This window comes from Tyto alba, unplaced genomic scaffold (genome assembly GCF_018691265.1).
Source record: "Tyto alba isolate M040663 unplaced genomic scaffold, T.alba_DEE_v4.0 Super-Scaffold_14, whole genome shotgun sequence".
NCBI classification, from domain to species: Eukaryota; Metazoa; Chordata; class Aves; order Strigiformes; family Tytonidae; genus Tyto; species Tyto alba.
Genome location: NW_024881276.1, coordinates 43393004 through 43410672, shown reverse-complemented (window position 1 = coordinate 43410672; position 17669 = coordinate 43393004). Strand labels below are relative to the sequence as shown.

Genomic DNA, 17669 nt, shown 5'->3' with positions numbered 1-17669 from the left:
GTTTGCTGATCTTGATGTTTCTTCTCATACCAACCCTTATTCACACTGACTTCCTTGTCAGTAGGAGATAGTTGTTGGAAGTTGTTTTCCCTGATGCTTTTTGCACAGGGATTACTGTTCTCTCCTTCCTGAGTGTAATCAAGTAAAGCCTTATGGAAATTTGCCTGTAAGGTTGGCAGGTTCTTTATACTCATCCTTGCAAGTATGACATAGATATTCCTCAGGTTTGAAATGCCTACATTGTGTGACACCATTGCTTCATTTTGCTTCATGTTAGAGTCAAATCAGGCTATCTGACATGGACATATCACATATCTACACGGGCAAAGTGTGTGGGTTCTGCTGTGGATCCTTTCTGTGAGGTCTCCAGAACTCCTGACTGCTGTGTGGGTACAGAGATCCCTCTCACCTCTCAAAAGAAAAGATTTGCCTTTGTGTACTTACAGCTTTGCACTTCACCTTGACATAGCTGCATTTTTGCTGCAATGCTGTGGATCATTTGGGATGTAATGTGTGAACTGGGTACTGGGAAGAAAGCAAGGATTAAAAATGCAATTCTTATATTTGGCAGCTATCAGGATGAATTGAATTGTCCTAATATCTCTGTTATTTGTAATCTTTGGCTGTATGTACTTTTGTGTATGTTATGTGGGGTGCCCCAAGGGTGTTTCTTTTGCTGGGTATGAAGGAAGAGTGATTTTTTTTTTTTTTTAATTACACTGCTTATCAAGAACCTTGAAGAGGGCTCGGTGCCAAATGTAGCAATACTGGCTGCAACTACAAGAAAGAGCCTAAACACTGTCGAATCATGGATCGACTTGACAATCCTATGAATAGTTTTCAGCTTAGGAGTGGATAACTGGCTCACAAATTTCAGTGGGGAGAAATGTGAGGGAATGAGGCCAGAAGCCAGCACTGCTTGTGGGGATTATGCTGTGGTGCACAGGGGAGTGTGAGGGACAATATGCAGCTGCTGCTGTAGTGTTGGAATTAGCTTTAGGAGTCACGTTCAGATCGCTTGAAGCGTCCAGTGGTTCAGTCCAATAATGGATTTATGTGTTTCTGCTTCATAACAGCTTGTCATGCAGCTCAGTAGTGAGTGACAGCATATCAGGGAGTGCTACTGCATACCATCCAGCGCTCACAGTTCTGTGGAGGAGGCGGATGTGCAGTGATAAAGAAGAGGTGTTCACGAGGGAGAGAGGAGCATGAAAAGTCTTCCAATTGCTGAACTTGAGATAGCAGAGTCATGTGTTTGAGGAAAGGAAAGCAGCTAATCATACGACTGAGAAATCCATTTGAATTTTCATTTTTAATTGGGTTTAAATCCCTCTAAGGATTGAAGCAGGATCCTGAATGGAAATCTTGGGAAGTGTCTCACTGAATCTTGCTTGATTAGATCTGGGCTCTACTCCAGAGCTAATCAAGATAATGTTATGAAGCAAGATTGGTGCTAAGGGGGAAAAAAAGCCAGGGGCATCTGTTTGCAGTGAATTTAGTTTAACAGTGACTTGTAAGGAACTCTTTTGGGGGGTTTTGGTTATGTTTTTGTTTTGATTTTTTTATAAAAATATTTTATTCCTAAGGACTTGTGTTTTTTGTTCTTTCAGGATAGCAGTGGCTCACAGGACAATGTACCAGAGAGGAGAAGTGCATAATAAACCCAGTGGTTTCTGGGGAATGATAAAAAGTGTTACAACATCTGTTGCAGGCAGTGAAAGTATCCTTCATCTGTATGCTGGCACTTGCCTCGGGAGGTGGCTCCAGCTTTCTTCTGTTTTGGAAGGAAGAGTGTTAGTTGGGCCAGTCACAAAGCATTTGTATTTCAACACATTTCAGCAGTCTGAGCAAAAGGCTTAATGTCTCTGGGAAGTTTGCTGTCTAGTGCTGTACTGTCTGACCTTTTGCCCAGGGGTTGGACGCATAGTTCTACTGTGACACGTCGGGAGTTGTATGCTGCTGCCCTCCCCTTTAAATGTGCTGTTGCATCAGCATGGTTGAAGTGTACAGCAGATTGCAGGACAGGTGTGCACGCTTGTGGTGTCACGCTGCAGATGTCTACCCTGTCACATCACTGATTTGGGAGGCAACTTTCTCTTCTGATGTATCCTCTGCTCATATGACTGACCTGCGTGCATGTTTTTCTCGTAACTTGAAATACGCTTTTTTGGGTTGGGGAGCCTGTGACGCATGCAAACAAAACAACAGGGTTGGCTGAGCTATTGGAACAATTTGCCTAGCCTATAGTTGGCTTTCTGACCATGTTGGAAAGCCGTGAGGAAAAGAAGGACAGGAAGCAACTTGTTGACCAAATAAATTGTTCTCATGATGTAGGCTGGCCACTGGTGTGACAGAAAGGTGGATAGGAACAGGTGAACAGAAGTTGTTCTGCCCGTATGAAAGGGGTAGAAGGAATCTGTTGGGAATTACAAGGGTCTGTGTTTCTCTAACTTATGGTTGCCTATCAGTAATTTCCTCCAGACCACCTAAAGTGTGCAGTTTGCATATTTAAGGCTGAGGACTCTTTTTTTTCCTCTCCTTTTCCACTAGCTGTTGAAATCAGAATTTGGCTATTTGACAAGACTTTTCATAAGAATCACTAATCTCTTAGAGCAGTTACTCAGCAGTTTTATTTATGGAGATAATGTGAGAGTGATGTATTGTGAGATGCACTTCAGTGTCAAGGGACACTGTTCAAAACAGAACAGCAGTTTTTGAGACCTCTGGTTCTATTCTGTGGTGTGTTCCCCAGGCAGCGGAATAAAGAGCTTGTTGCCTGACTGCCTAAATACTGTGTACTGCCTACCCTCTTAAAGTGGAGTAGTGTGTAATATACGTATCCTTGAGATTTCTTTGGGTGCAGTGTTAACAGGGAGCATTAAGACTCAATTAGGAAACTGATCTGGATCAAAAAAGTGGTCAGACTGTTAGATGTGGCCCTTAGGCTGAAGGTGGGGAATGATTTGTTTTTAATTAAGAATCTGTGACGTATTCTAGCCTTGACTGTGCTGGTTTGCCAGATCTGTCCCTCATCCAGCAAGAAGTGGATGCCCTAGAAGAGCTGAGTCGGCAGCTTTTTCTGGAAACTGCTGACTTGCATGCAACAAAGGTACATAGCAAAGTAACTGACCACATGCGTGTTGGGAGGTTGGAGTAGTTTGAAAGAGACTGTTTGTTACGAGAAATTGAAAGCTGTTCAGCAGGTAAATGTTGAAATGTTGTGATGTGGTGCAGTGAGGATCTACTACTTTAATTTTGGGTCTAGATGGCAGTTTCTTTCCAGTTCAGGTGCATGCTGGAATATGCCTCATGTCCCTAAAGCCATTAAGAAATTTTTGAATTAAAACTTTTGAGTTCAGAAATATTTGAATTGAGGTGTAGAAGAATAAAGCTGTGCTTGCTGCTACTGTTGGTGCTCTGTTAAAATTTTGTGCTATGGGTGATTGTGGAGATGATACTTTTCTTTGTGTGTTCTGTTTCCCCTCCTTCCTTCTGTATTTCTAGGAGAGAATAGAGTACTCCAAAACTTTCCAGGGAAAATACTTTAATTTTTTGGGTTACTTTTTCTCCATCTACTGTGTCTGGAAAATCTTTATGGTATGTAAACGTTTTAATGCTTTTTTTGTGTGGATATATGCAAATGTCACACCCTGCATAGATTGTGTTATACATGCAGTTCATCAAGTAATGCTCCAGTTTCCTTAAAATCCTGCTTCTGGAAATTCTGAAAGAAGCTGGCCCTTTATTGAAATAAAGCTCTGGATCTGTGTTTTTGTATAGAGCATTAGACAAGCAATTCTTACATGTGTGCATTTTGTACCTCCTTAGGCAATCTGACTGCCCCCTGCCCCGTTTCTTGGGGGTACAAAGTAAGAGTTATGCATGTGTCTCACGCGTAACAAAGTGAGGTATGCTTTTGTTTTCTGTTTGAATGTGAATCCATATGTCTGTTGCAGGCAACCATCAATATTGTATTTGACCGTGTGGGGAAGACAGATCCAGTCACAAGAGGAATTGAGATAACTGTAAATTATCTGGGAATCCAGTTCGATGTGAGACTTTATTAATTCTTACAGCCTTTTGTCAATTCCTGTATTACCTAAATAAAATCATACTGCTGTTAGGGAGAGAGTGATAGAGCCCTGAGATTGTGTCTTTGACTTCTGATTTATTGAGGGAAGGAAATGCACCATGAACTTTGCTTTTACACTGATTTTATGCTGGGGTGGTAATGTGGTCTTGCCAGCGAGGTAGTGATTTGCTTCTTTGAAAATGGAAACACATTCATCAACTTGCTTAGATTAATATATTTAACTAGAGTAATAATGTTTGCTTGTGCATAGGTGTTCTGTCATTTACACTTTGAAAATATACCCTATGAATGCGACATTCTTTGTGATTGATATAAGCTAAATCTGTTTTTCTTGATGTGTTTGGAGAAAATAATTGCTAATATATCTGTGGAAATGTCTCTTATATAAAACCATCTACAGTGAGTATCTGTACAATTAGGACATAAAAAGACCCTCGAGAATTGGCAGCTATACAATGTGGTGTAAATGGAGTTAGTGTTAGAGATTGAACTGTGTTCTTCTTCCTGATACAGGTGAAATTCTGGTCTCAGCACATTTCCTTTATTCTTGTTGGAATAATCATTGTTACCTCTATCAGAGGATTGTTAATCACACTTACAAAGGTAAGAGCTAGGATTGTTACGTGGTTTTGGACCAGGAGGGCTGTTATCAGATCTTTAACTTTAGATGGGACAAACACTGTATAAACTTTCAATGCACATTTATGTTTTAAATATCTGAATATAAATACTTGTAGAGGGAGGAAGGGAGGAAAATTACCTTCTGCAGTATATTTTCCCACTTGGTCTCTATTGTTATTTCTCTTGGGAAGAGATGTGGATGTTAAATGCAAGCAAGAGCTCAGAATGATGCTGTAGCCAGGGCTTATTAGTAAGGCTGATGAGAAGGAGATTAAAAGAATTTAGGTTGCTTAATTTGAGCTGCTGGTAGGACTGGAAAGGCATTAGAGACTTATGACTCACTGTCTTGACCTGGCTTATGGTACCAAAGCTTAAACTTCAATAGATATCATTGTATGACTTTTACCACATGATGCCACTGGCTTAGGGAGATTCATGTTTAAGGCTAAGGCTGCAGGTTTCTGAAAGTAGGGTACAGGGACCCCTCCAGGAAGTATGCTTTTTATTGTTTTGGTTTTTTTTTTTTTTTAAATGAAAAAGTATTGAATGGTATGTACCTTTAATGCTGTCTTAAGACACATCAGACTTCTCTGACTGCTTATTTGCAGTGCTATTTTCTCTTTCTTTCTAGTTCTTCTATGCCATTTCCAGCAGCAAGTCTTCCAATGTTATTGTTCTGCTTTTAGCACAGATAATGGTGAGTATGTAGAACAGTGGGCATGCCTGTATACATTTATGTGTGCATACATATTTGTGTGTGTGTGTGTACATATACACATAATAAAATCTTTGTATGCTCACCCATGTTAGCCACATAGCTGATTGTGAAACAATAACTACTTTCTCTTTTTTAATTTGCAGGGTATGTACTTTGTGTCATCAGTGCTCTTGATCCGGATGAGTATGCCTCTAGAGTATCGCACTATTATTACAGAAGTCCTGGGAGAACTTCAGTTCAACTTTTATCATCGTTGGTTTGATGTGATATTCCTAGTTAGTGCACTGTCCAGTATCCTCTTTCTCTATTTAGCACACAAACAAGCCCCAGAAAAGCATATGGCCCTCTAAGTAAGGACTGCAGTCACGCACTGCGCTCTGCCCTTTCAGCTGCACTGCTGCAACTCCTGTGGACTGCAAAACTTGGAGAGCCGGGACTATTCTGCGTGTTCCAGCAGTAGCTGGCTCTTTGAACTTCCACACGTCATCACCAAGCTCTGTGGCTCATTTTGTTAAGGTGCCACGGCTTGAATGAAGGAAAGGGGATGCACATACTGAATGTGAGATCGTTCATTACTGAGGATTAAGGGCACTCCTTGGTACATCATTATCTGGGGGCATCAGAACTCACATGGTAGGGTGTCTGAGGTGAGACCTCTTACTCTTAGAAGAACATCTTCATAGAAAGCTCCAAGGAAACGTGATTTTTGTTTTGAAAATCAACTCATAATTGGGATTCAGAGGATGGCAATTCTGGAGTTGAATGTTTGAGTCTGTGGAATTAAATAAGCTTTTGTAAAACTCATGCAAGTATCACAGTTGTTTTTTGTCAGCCCCAAAGATTTGGCTGGAAGTGAGCTAGAAGGTGGCTAGGATTTGCTTTCTCCCCTGCATAAATGAAACTGCAGTTTAGGGTTCGTCTTTGCTAGAGTTCAGTGTGAAGTCAAAGACCACATTTATGCCTTGTTTAGCTTACATACTGTAAATTTGGTGTTCCCCACAACCCGTGTATTCTTCTACAGTAGCCCTTCTTGATGTAATACAAGGCATAGAAGTAAATTTTATTCATGTGACTTAAACTTTTCAGCTTCCTATAACCACTCTCCTAGGCTTCATTTATTTTAAAATTGTTCTGGAGCACAAAGCATAGGTGGTAAGAGTAAGACCTGGGGGAAAAAAATAGCCACTCTAAACAGTTTATTACTGTGTTGTCTTTGGTATACAGTAAGGAGGCAAAGTATATGTCAGCAGTGTTACAGAGCCATTTATGTCACATTCAAGACAATGTGTTGTTGAAGTTAGACAAACCTGCATGACTGAATTGTGTATGCTATTCTAAGTACTGTGATCCACAGCTGTATGCAGAGAGAGAATAGTGTTTAAACATCTTGAGTTATGAATTATGAAGTTAGCTTAATATTTGAAAGAAATTTCTGCAATGTTAGGAGGAGAAAGGAGCATAATGCAGAGAGTACATTGGCTTATGCCATTTCACAGCAGTTGTACTGCTGTAAATATAGCACAGAAGAGTTGCCTCGGAGATCAAGTTGATGGACTTGAATTAGGGGGAGAACTGCCTCTCCTGGGAGATGGGGAGAAATCAGTTGCTCTTTATTAAGAGCTTATCCTTAAAAGGCTAAGATGCTTAACAAATCTATAAAATGTTTTCACCTTCTGCTGCAGTATACTTAATTATATACTTCTAGTTATTTAAGCCTTTACAGAAGTAAGTGACTGCCTGCTTTGCAAGGCAGAAAGCCAATGAAGTACAACTGCAGTGTGTTAAATGAATGCAAGTTACACTGAAGTGTTTATTTCAGGCAGCTGCATTTCAGCATGAGATTGCAGTCCTTTACAGGTATGGCACTCTAGGAATAGTCACGTTCTGGGAGATGTAGCAAAGAATGATTGAAGAAAGAGGATTTGGTAGGTTTCTTTTTTTTTTTTGTTCTTGGCCTAGTTGGTCTTCTCACAACTTTGTGTCATCATTGTTGTCACTGTCTGCTCTTGTAGAGGCAGCTGATTGTGAAGAAGAGAATGAGCTTGCCTGCAGAGGAGTAACAGATACATTCTGATTATTTTTCAGTTTGTGAACATGCTTGATAGTCTGCAGTGTTATGAAGGACTCCTATTGTCATCTGCACTAATAATGTACTTGTTTGGATGTCAGAATGAGCCAACAAATGTGATTTATTTTTTTATTATTTTTTTTTGCTGTTGTTGTGCTTTTCTGTTTAAGTACATTTAGAGAGAAATTTGTTCAATGAGGTTTCCTATTGCTTAAGTCCCATACCTGCTGAATTTGTACACAAAAGTGGTGCTAACTTCAGATCTGCAAAATGCAGCTTGGTGACTAAGAAACTTTTGAAAAAACTCACAGCTGGACATTTGCAGACAAGGCTTATGAAAAATGAATAGGAGACAGTATTGGTCTGATTCTTCCTTATCTGTCTCTTTTGCATGATCAGAAAAGAAGCATTTAAATATTTAAGGCTGACCACACAGAGGGTTCAAAATGACTGTGTCAGGAATAAATACCTTCCTGCTTTTCTGACTTCTGTCATGCTTCAGATTCTTTTTAATGGCATAAAGTAAGTTAAATAATTTCAAGCCAGCACATTTCCTAGAAAATGTCATTATAACGTATCAGTCGCTCTTCCTTCTACATAAAGATCTGTTTTGAAATATTTCACCTGATTTCCCCAGAAATGGTTTATGGTTTTTTGGTGTATTTAGGCACTTCTTTTCCCTGCACTTTCAGGATTATATTGTGTTTCCCATCTTTATTAAGGATTATCATATTTGGATTATCTTGTGCCATAAAATGTCTTGTATGTGTGTCCTTTCTGTGATTTAATGTTGCATTAAAGATACTCACCTGTATTATGTGTGGGGAAAGGAAGAGTTGTTTATGATAATCGGATCACAGCTTCCCTTTTAATAACATAGACGGACTTGTAAAAATACAGGCTCCAGTTAAAAATCCTAGCTCAGGAATATATACTAGCTGAAAAAAGTTTTTTTCATATCCCCTAGATGTTCCCTCAACTTCTGCTTAATGCAGTATTACTTACCCGTTCCCTTGGTTCAGGTGAGTTTCGCTTTGGCTCTGATGGATAGTTTTCTGTATAAGCAGGAGGTTCAAAAGTGTCATGGACTGAATCTGCCATAGAGGCTGTGATGGGAATGTTCTGGCCCTGGAAGTATTTGTAAGCATCTTTGTTGCACACCAGTAGCGTTAGTCTGTCACCACTGTCTTGGATTCTTGCCACCACTTTGTCATAGGATTCATTAATCACATTCACCCCGTTCACTTCCACCAAAAAGTCATTATTTTCAACACCTGCTGTGTCGGCTGGCCCATGGTTTTGTACCTGCAATGGCAAGTTCAAACTGTGATATTAGCATAAAACTTGGAAAGATACATTGACTGATGGTGACCTAGACTATTGTGTTACTGTTTTCCTTACAAGATGGCAAAATAAGCATGGGGAAGGGAAGATTTGTGGGGCAAAAACTAATTGGGAGAGGTGATAGGCCTAGACATAATAAACAGTGGAACCCATCAGTTTGAGATCTAAGATGCATCTTGATTTTGATAGACTTCTGTTATAGAAATGTGGCATAGTACAATCACAAAAACAGGTGGAAAACCAATTCTCTTATTTGCAGGTACCTGTCCAGGAACTTTAAATTTAACTTTACTACATTTCACAGATTCCTAAGTAATGGATGGAACCCCTCCCCTCAAGAAATCTAAAGGCACAGACATAATTTGAGACAGCAGAGGTTTGACTTCTGCCAGCTGTGGAATTCATAGAAGGAGGGTAGAGCAGAGTGAAAGAGTCTTTCTTACATTTAAGATGTTCTACAGTCAAAAAAAATCTACTTAAAATACTAATTCTAGCATGCCAGCCTCATTAATAAAAACAAAAATCATGCAAAAGCTGGATTCCCCTTCCCTTTAGATGACTATCAGAATGAGGAATGTTTTCTGGGGCTTTTTTTTTATCTCGGTCCTACAGTGTCAGTCTGACTTTAACAATTAACAGCTCTTATCTGAGAGTGCTGGAGGAGAAATGTCTTTTGTGGTTTTTCTTGAATGTATTTGCAGGATGGAAGGGAGGAAGCTGTCTGGCAGTTTACTTCAGCATTTCCATGTTCCTCATTCTACGTTAATACCTCATTGATGAACAGTCCAGGCTTGTTCTTGATCATGTTTAAACTGAAGCCAAATCCACTAGGCCCTTTCACCATCTTGCAGATTCTTGGCTTGTGGTTCACTTTCTGCTCAGTGTGCAACTCCACTCTTTCCTCCATTTCAGCTGGAGTTGGATCTTTTGCTTTGTAGTAGTATGAGAAGGGGGAAAGTTGAGCCTGGAAAAAGCGACAGAACTTTGTTAACATAAAAACTTCTGTTGTGAAGTCTGTAGTGGGCTTTCATGCTCAACATGTTTTGTTTGAGACCTTTTTAATGACTCAGACTTCAGCTGCAATGAAGAGCTCTTTGCTATTAATTTCTGTCTGAGTGGAAAACTACAGTGTTGGATCTGTGCAAGAAGGGAATTTTACTTGTTTTTTTTCATAAATCGTTACACAGCCATGTAGCTCTCAATTTGCTGTCTTAAACTTCTAACCTTTCTTGTGGTGGGTTTAAATTTAGAATTATTCCAATAGTGCCTATAAAATACTGCAGGAGGCCAAAAATGTGGGTGTTTAGTGACTTGCTGTACAAGTTCAAGGAGAGTTGCTGAACTATTGGTGTATCTTAGACATTTCCTGCAAGTTGAAGAAGTACCTGTCCGAGCAGACTGGATGTTTCATTGATGCATATGTCTCTTCATAATGATAAATTATCAATTCTTAGCAGTAGTTTGCATTTTCTTACCAGTTTATACATGGCGTCAGTCTCCTTATCCACTACCAGCAGTGTGGTTTTTGCCTCAGACTGCTTAATTTTTCCCACTACGCTTCCATGATCCAGACCATCCACTTGCTCGCCATTGACAGCTACTAAGATGTCATTGTCTTTGAGACCTGCCTTGGCTGCTGGGCTCCCAGAATCAACATCCTTGATTACATGATCTAAGATCAGGAGGGTAAAAAGATTGATGTGAAGGCATATGCTTGGTAAGTTTAAAGACATTAAAATGTATGGCAAAGGCAAATGGTCAGAATTGCACTTCAGATCGAGACCATTTCCCTGATGTAGCCCTGTTTGCAACACGTCTATAGAGGACTTCTCCTAGATGACCAATAATAAGCCAAAGAGAATGAATTCTGCAAATCCTGTACAGGAAGAAACTGTATAACGAATGTCATGGTCAGTGTGTTAACTTGGTTCTTACCACCAGTATTTTGTTCCATCCGTAGATAAAAGCCATAACCGTTTTTTCCTTTCTGGATCTCAATAAGTCGTGGTTTGAGGGGAAGCAATCTTAGGTTAGCGCTCTCTTTGCTCAGTACCATCTTCTGGCTTGTGTAATAGTGGTCCGTTTCTTCATTTGCAAGTAGAAATATAACATGATTTTCAGACTTCTTTACCTGTAATAGTAAATGTACAGTCTCAGATGTCACCCCTTCAGCAATGGCAACTATGTGGGAATTGTAGATACTTTGGTAACTGCTGTACTGGTACCTAGTGGTGTGTGGGTGCTGTTGATGAATGAGCCATAAGGTGTAGGCCATGCTACTACAAGTTTGTTTGTTTGTTTGTTTTCCTCTAGTCAGAAATTTGGACCATGAGAAGATCTTGGGCATGTAAGATCCAGTATATACATGAGGAAATCTTCTGTATTTCATACTGTGTTCCTGACCTCTCGGGAATGTCATGAGGGTGGCATACAGTGCCAGTAGAATCCAGTGAGCCTCAGTAGATAGTGCTTAGCATATCTAGATGTGGAACTCTACAATATAGGCAGATCATGTAATCTGTACCACTATTTTAGATTACAGTGATGAGAGTCAAGTTTCTGTCACTCTTGGTCTTCTTCCAGCTCCCTGTATTACTGATTCTGAGGTTTCGGTTTTTGTTTGGTTTTTTGTTTGTGGTTGGTTGTTTGTTTTTTTTTTTTTTTTCCTTGGGTCTGTTCAACCTCTCCAAGGTCATCCTTCTCTCATTCCTTTTTAGTTTAATGAGTACCCTCTTTACTCATCTTAACCAATGTCACTCTGCTGCTGATTTTATAACAGCTCAACAAAACACAGGTGTTGCACAGTTCCATAGTTAGTAGTGTGCACTGAATTGTGATGCTGGAATGCTGGAGCATGTGCTGCCTGTCTCATGCTCCTCTGAAATCTCTTAAGCTTCCAGCTGCATTTTATGCACTGCCAGTAGTGGAAAGCTGGAAGCCTCATTAACAGTGTTCTTTGCAGCTGAGGCCAGGTAGTGAAATTACTTGTATAGTAATTTTCATTAGTTTGGGACTTATTAACAGGAGAAAGGAACTACTGTCTAAAATTAGGAATTCATGGTTTTATTCCTGTTTCACTCTGACTGTATCATCAGAGAGTTTCCCCTCTTTCTGCTCTGAAAACCACATTTGATGACTTGCCTTCTTACCACGAGGACTATTTCCAGGACTTCTAGGAACAGAGCATGATTTATTTAAAAGGGTTCCTGGCAGCAGTATACTTCTGTTATTTAAAATTCTTTGGCCTGTCTTGATGGCAGTATTCATTCAGAGTCAGTTCAAGAGGCTGCTTGACAACAGAGCCAAAGCAGAGGGGTACTCTGCTGTGCTGATGATACACAAACTGTAGCTTCCAAGATTTACTGTGAAGCATTCAAATCAGCCAGAGCTGCCTCCTCAGTAACCCTGATAGGTTATTGTGAAAGTGGGCCAGAACAGAAGATGAACCACTATACAAACAAATACCTTTTCCACCACTTCCTCATGTGTGTCATTTTCCACATTTTTTCCATTGATTTCAATCAGGCGATCGTTATTTTGGACACCAGCCTTTGCAGCTGCTCCTTGTGATGAAAGCTCTACTATGAACAACCCTTTCTGTCCTAAAATAAATGAAAACTCATTACACAGGGTAAGTCACTGAAATATGCCTGAATTTAATGGTTAAAGAAACTCAGTCCTTAGAGACTCTTGGTCTCTGCTTATGTGCAGATTACAGTGGCACCACAAACCTTCCACACAGACACACCCGTAATTCTGTCCTAGAAAAATCACTTTGGGGGCGTGGGGGCATTTGTTCACTATCTGCAGCTCAAACAATCTTTTATTTCTCTACCAAGAGTGGCAAAGGGTGCTTTTATTCTTGTTGTATACATTTCATAATTTCCTGTGTTTGGAAGGCTTCTATGTTTGGTCTTTCAGTTCTGTTGCATTCTACAAGACCCTCTTCAGAGATTATACTTTCCAGAAGGCTTCCCTATGCTGTTGACTGGCCTTGGAAGAAAGGCATATGTAGGAAGAGGTTCAAAATCCCTTGCTTTCTAAATGAAATAACTTACAGGTCAGAAAAGTGCTTATTACAGCTGTCTAGAACCCTGTGTGTTAGTTCCTGAGGTGATTTGAAGGAATGGAACAGGACTTCATGTAGCATCTTGAGTGTATATCTGCTATTTGAGCAGGGACTGCAAATTTGGTTTTGGTAAGTGGGCTTACATAACAAGCAGAAAATAGCTTATTCTTTTTTATCTCTTTTTATCTCTTTTTCTTTTTTTTTTAATCTTTTCTCCACCCTTTAAGAAATGTGGTACTCAGAAAACCAGTGCACTGCATATGGTGTTCAGAAGTAGACTAGAGATGGATCTGAACTCATCTTGCTCACCACTGCTTGCTTGCTTTCTGTTAGCAAGACTGGTTTGTGTGTCTTCATTGGCCTCCATGTGTTAACTGTGGTTGCCTCTGTCCCTGCTGCCTTACATACCATATATACATACACACACACATATATACACACACACCATTTCTTCTCCTCAGGCTCTCACCTTCTGTGGTTTTCAGAGAGAAGCCGTAGCCTTTCTCTTCCTTCACCAGGTAGCAGAGCCGGGGCTGTGGAACTGCAGTGATTGCTCCGTTGGCCATGGGCGGTGGGGACTGCTGCTCCTCCTGCTGTCCTGTGGACATCTTTTGACCCAGCTCTTCCAAGTTCACTCCCTCCTTTTCTGCCTTTTGATAGGATGTATCATCCAGAACAAGTAGTACAACAGAATTCCCGCTGTTTTTGACAATCTCTACCACCTGTAGTGGACAAGGTGAAATGGCGAGCAGGTGTTAGAGTGATTGACCTAAAAGCTCTCCCCAGAAGGGTTGCACTGCCTGCTGTTTTTGTTTCTGCTTATGCACTCTGGAGGCACCTCAAAGACATTTCATGCCCATGATGGGTAATGAATGATGCAGGGAGATACTCCAAGCAGATGACTCAGCTCTTGGATTTCCTAGCCAAGGCTGCCATAAAAACTGGAAGAGAAAGCTTCACATAGTGGCAGTGGGTCTGGGTAATGGGGGAGTGGTATGGATCCCAGACTAAACAGAGATGTACCTGTGCATGTTCCTCCTTGTCTACAAACACACCATTAACCCTGAGGACTCTGTCTCCATCCTTCAAGCCAGCCTTTTCAGCTGGACTGTTCTTTTCCACACTCCGGATGAGATGCCCTGGTGTGTCTTTCTCAATACGCAGGTAGAATCCGTAGCTCTTTTGGGGCATTTTGGTCACTCTACATTCTCGGGGCTGGAGAACAGAAGCCATCTCTACCAAACAGGATGGAAAAGATACATATGAGTAAAACCAGTAAGCTTACCTAGATATGTTCCTTCTAAATACATATTGAAACAGTTTGCTTCAGAATTCTTTTTCTGGGGTTTTGTTTTCCAGGAAATCCAGCTGTACAAAGTTGAAGCTAGTTAACAAGGCTAGGGAGAAGAAACCAATCCCTTCTCCCTCTTCCTCCTCACTTTTCTTGTCTCCCTATCTCAAATGAAGTTAAGCAAGATGCAGAACTGGAAGAAAGAAGTTGTCTTCCTGTGATAACATAGTGAAAATTGAGCTAATGATTTAATACCAGAATTAAGTCTCACAGAAGAAAAATAATGGCAGCACAAAAATACTGGAACACTATATGAAAGTCATGTGACAAAATGGGTTTTCACAGAATTGCAGAATGGTCAAGGTTGGAAGGGACAGTTGGAGGTTATGTGGTCCAGCTCGAACAGGGCCACCTAGAGCCAGTTCCTTAGGACCAAGTCCAGACAGCTTTTGAGTATCTCCAAGGAGAGAGGATCCGTTACCTCTCTGGGCAAGCTATGCCAGTGCTTAGTGACTCTCATAGTAAAAAACTGTCCTTACATCCAGATGGAGCCTCCTGTGTTTCAGCTGGTGTCAATTGCCTCTTAATCTTGTCACTAGGCACCACTGGAAAGAGCCTGGCTCCATCTTCTTTACACCTGCCCTTGAGATATTTTTATACACTGATAAGTTTACCCTGAGCCTTCACTTTTCCAGGCTGAACAGTCCCAGCTTTCTCAGCCTTTTGAATATATCCAAGGATGGAGACTGACAACTTCTCTGGATAACCTCTGCAGATGGACGAGCAGGTGGGATCAAGAAAGGACCTCATTGTCCTAACCAGGCTTTCATGATCTAAGTTATTTTAGCTAAACAAGATTAAGTTTCAGGAAAAGACATTATAACTGAAAGAAAATCAGTTTAGAAATGACAGGCTGCTGAAGTGACTGTAGTATTTGGATTCAAGTGATTTCTCAATGAATTTGTGACAACTGGAGCAACTTTGCAGTCAGTGTTTTCAGGGTGCTGTTACTTTTCCAGAGAATTTGAGGCCAGCTGGTTGAAGAGTATACTTGATGCTGGTGATTGCTGCCAGATTGCTATTAGGCAGTGACCTTTGTCTTCTGGAGGTTTTGGAGCAAATCCTCCTAGAAGCTGTGTCAAGGCACATATGCCAAGGACAGGAAGGTGTTTGGGATGAGATAGTATGGATTTACTGACTTTTAATGATACCTGGTGAACCTTACAACTTTATATGATAAGTGGACTGTCTCTGTGATAAGCAGAGAACAGTGGATGCTGTTCACCTTAACTTTTGCAATGACTTTGATACAATCTCTAGTATAGTTAGTGTAGCCAACTTGGTGACATATGTGCTGGATAAGCAGACTACTAGATGGGGCAGAAAATTGTCTGGGCCACTAGGTTCAGAGGGGTTTGATCAGTGGTATATGATCCATCTGTTGGCTGGTTATTAGTGGCATTATTTAGAGTTGGTAGTAGGGCTGATACTGTTTTAACATCTCTGATACCGACAGATGAGACAGAATATATCCTTAACAAGCTGATAGATGATACCAAGTTGAGGAAGAGCAGTCGGTAGGCTGGAGGTTAGGGTTGCTATTTAGAGGGACCTCAGCAGGCTGGAGAAATGGGCTGCCAGGAACCTCATGAAGATCAATGAAGAAAAAATAATAAAAAAAATATCTGTATCTAGACCATGCACAACAATACAGGCTGACTGCTGGCTGGCCAGAAGGCAGTGTTGCTGAACAGCAAAGTGCCCAAGTTGAACATGAGTCTGTGGTGTACCTTTGCAGTGAAGAAGGTCAGCTGTATACTGGGTGGTATCAGAATGTTGCTATCATACCAGTGGAAGGGATTGTTCCCCTCTCTTTGGCACTTGTGAGACCACATGTGAATACTGCCTCCAGCTTTGAGCTCCCCAAGTAATTGACATATTTGAGCTAGTCCACTGAGGTGATTCAGGTTTTAGGAGCACATAATGTTTAAGGAGGCTGAGAGAGCTGGGTTTGTTCAGTCTTGGGAAAAGAAAGTAAAGGGAAGATCTCACTGATGTCTTCAACTGTCCAACTGGATTGTGTAGAGAACACAGAGCCAGAGTCTTCTTAGAAGGTGACAGTGGTAGGATGAGGAGCAACAGACAGAGGCTGCAGCAAGGGAAATTCCAATTAAACAGCCATAAGAACAACTTTGCATCATGGGGGCTGTCAGACACTAGAACAGGTGCCCAGATTGGCTGTGGAACCTCTGTCCATAGAGACACTTACCTGGAGGGGCCCCAAGCAACCCCATCTAAGTTGGTCCTGTTTTCTATAGGGCCATTGGACCAGATAACTTCCAGAAGTCCCTTCCAACCTAAACTATGCTTTTATGATGTAACGAAGCTCAGGTTTGGGTGATGCATATTGTCAGTAGGAGTACCACCTACTGAAAGTAACCAATAGTTGTGACCAGGAAACAACTCCAGAAGATCCTATGATGACAGAGGAACAAGATGAATGAAGACAACTTCCTCCAGCTGGAAAGTCCGGGTAATTAACAGGCTTGAGTTGTGTTTTATTGGAAAGGGGTTTTTTTTCTGCCTCTCTCTACTGACAGAAGTCTGTCAAAAGGCCAAAGTTGTGTTGCAGAGATTAGCCATTAATCACAGCCTAATAAATACTAAGAAAATTCATCTGTTTTCATGTAAAGATTTCTTTGCAACTCTGTGGTTTTTCTTCTCTTTATATTACCTGTGTGACTAATGTATGTGGGAATTGGCCTTTTTTTCTTTTCCTTTTTTTTAGAAGTAGCTGGCAGTCAAATCCTTCCACGGTGGCAGCCTGCTGCAGAACAGCCTCTGTGGCTACCCATGCTACACAGGCTGTTTGCTATTGAAACTGACAGTGCATTGCTGAGGTTAGCTGAGCAGCGTATAGAACGGTATGGATGTGTGGTGGTGGGCTTGGCACATGTCACTGAAGCTGGAGAATATGGAGAATTTCAGCATGCAGGGATAGGAAGCCAGCAGATCATGATTCACTTGTCCTTCGTCAGGTGCATTGGGCTTTTTTGGGTCTCTGTGTAGTTGCACTGGGACTAATTCCATATAGGGGTGTATTGCCCTATTATTTGGACGTTGTTTGGAACACATCAGACTGCACTGATTGCAACTACAACTCAAAGCAGTTATTCTTGACAAACACAGGGAATGTTTACTCATTCCTGAAGTTAACATGCAAAACAAGTGGTACAAAAAGCTGAAGAAACAGTAGGATTTTATGGGAAAGATTATTTCTTCATATTTAAAAATGGAAGGAAGGTTACAGTGCACTGCATACTACTCCTTTTAATCCGAGAAAGCTTTACATGTGAAATTATTGGAATTGTAAAAACAAGTTTTATAAGGGAAGAGGAATTAGCAAAAAATAAATGTCTTACCTGTGTGTCTCTGTGGAGCAGCCTTCACAGGAATTCTCTTTTG

The 17669-nt window shown here is 40.8% G+C and overlaps 2 protein-coding genes across 2 annotated transcripts in view; one reads left to right on the top strand and one right to left on the bottom strand.

Moving 5' to 3' along the window:
• The window catches only part of GPR89B (G protein-coupled receptor 89B), an 18675-nt gene extending 12439 nt beyond the window's left edge, over positions 1–6236 (top strand). The window contains exons 8-14 of the mRNA XM_032988247.2: positions 1611–1720; positions 3021–3109; positions 3505–3597; positions 3957–4052; positions 4607–4696; positions 5346–5411; positions 5576–6236. Coding sequence (XP_032844138.2) covers positions 1611–1720; positions 3021–3109; positions 3505–3597; positions 3957–4052; positions 4607–4696; positions 5346–5411; positions 5576–5782 — 751 coding nt within the window. The 3' untranslated portion in view covers positions 5783–6236. The remainder of the gene's footprint in view (positions 1–1610; positions 1721–3020; positions 3110–3504; positions 3598–3956; positions 4053–4606; positions 4697–5345; positions 5412–5575) is intronic.
• On the bottom strand, positions 6126–17669 carry PDZK1 (PDZ domain containing 1). The gene is made up of 9 exons (XM_032988246.2): positions 17627–17669; positions 13937–14148; positions 13383–13635; positions 12310–12446; positions 10780–10975; positions 10320–10516; positions 9614–9808; positions 8506–8805; positions 6126–7478 (listed from the first exon to the last, which is right to left on the bottom strand). Exons 2-9 carry the CDS (start codon positions 14144–14146, stop codon positions 7401–7403), a joined length of 1566 nt encoding a protein of 521 aa, XP_032844137.1. The 5' UTR covers positions 14147–14148; positions 17627–17669; the 3' UTR covers positions 6126–7400.

What these genes read in the sequence shown, in the direction of transcription:
- PDZK1 (XM_032988246.2), bottom strand. Translation starts at nt 14,146, where the DNA reads ATGGCTTCTGTTCTCCAGCCCCGAGAATGTAGAGTGACCAAAATGCCC. An exon ending in ACAAGGAGGAACATGCACAG is followed by an intron (nt 13,636 to 13,936) that starts GTACATCTCTGT and finishes TGTCCACTACAG; the next exon opens with GTGGTAGAGATTGTCAAAAA. An exon ending in ATGAGGAAGTGGTGGAAAAG is followed by an intron (nt 10,976 to 12,309) that starts GTATTTGTTTGT and finishes TTACTATTACAG; the next exon opens with GTAAAGAAGTCTGAAAATCA.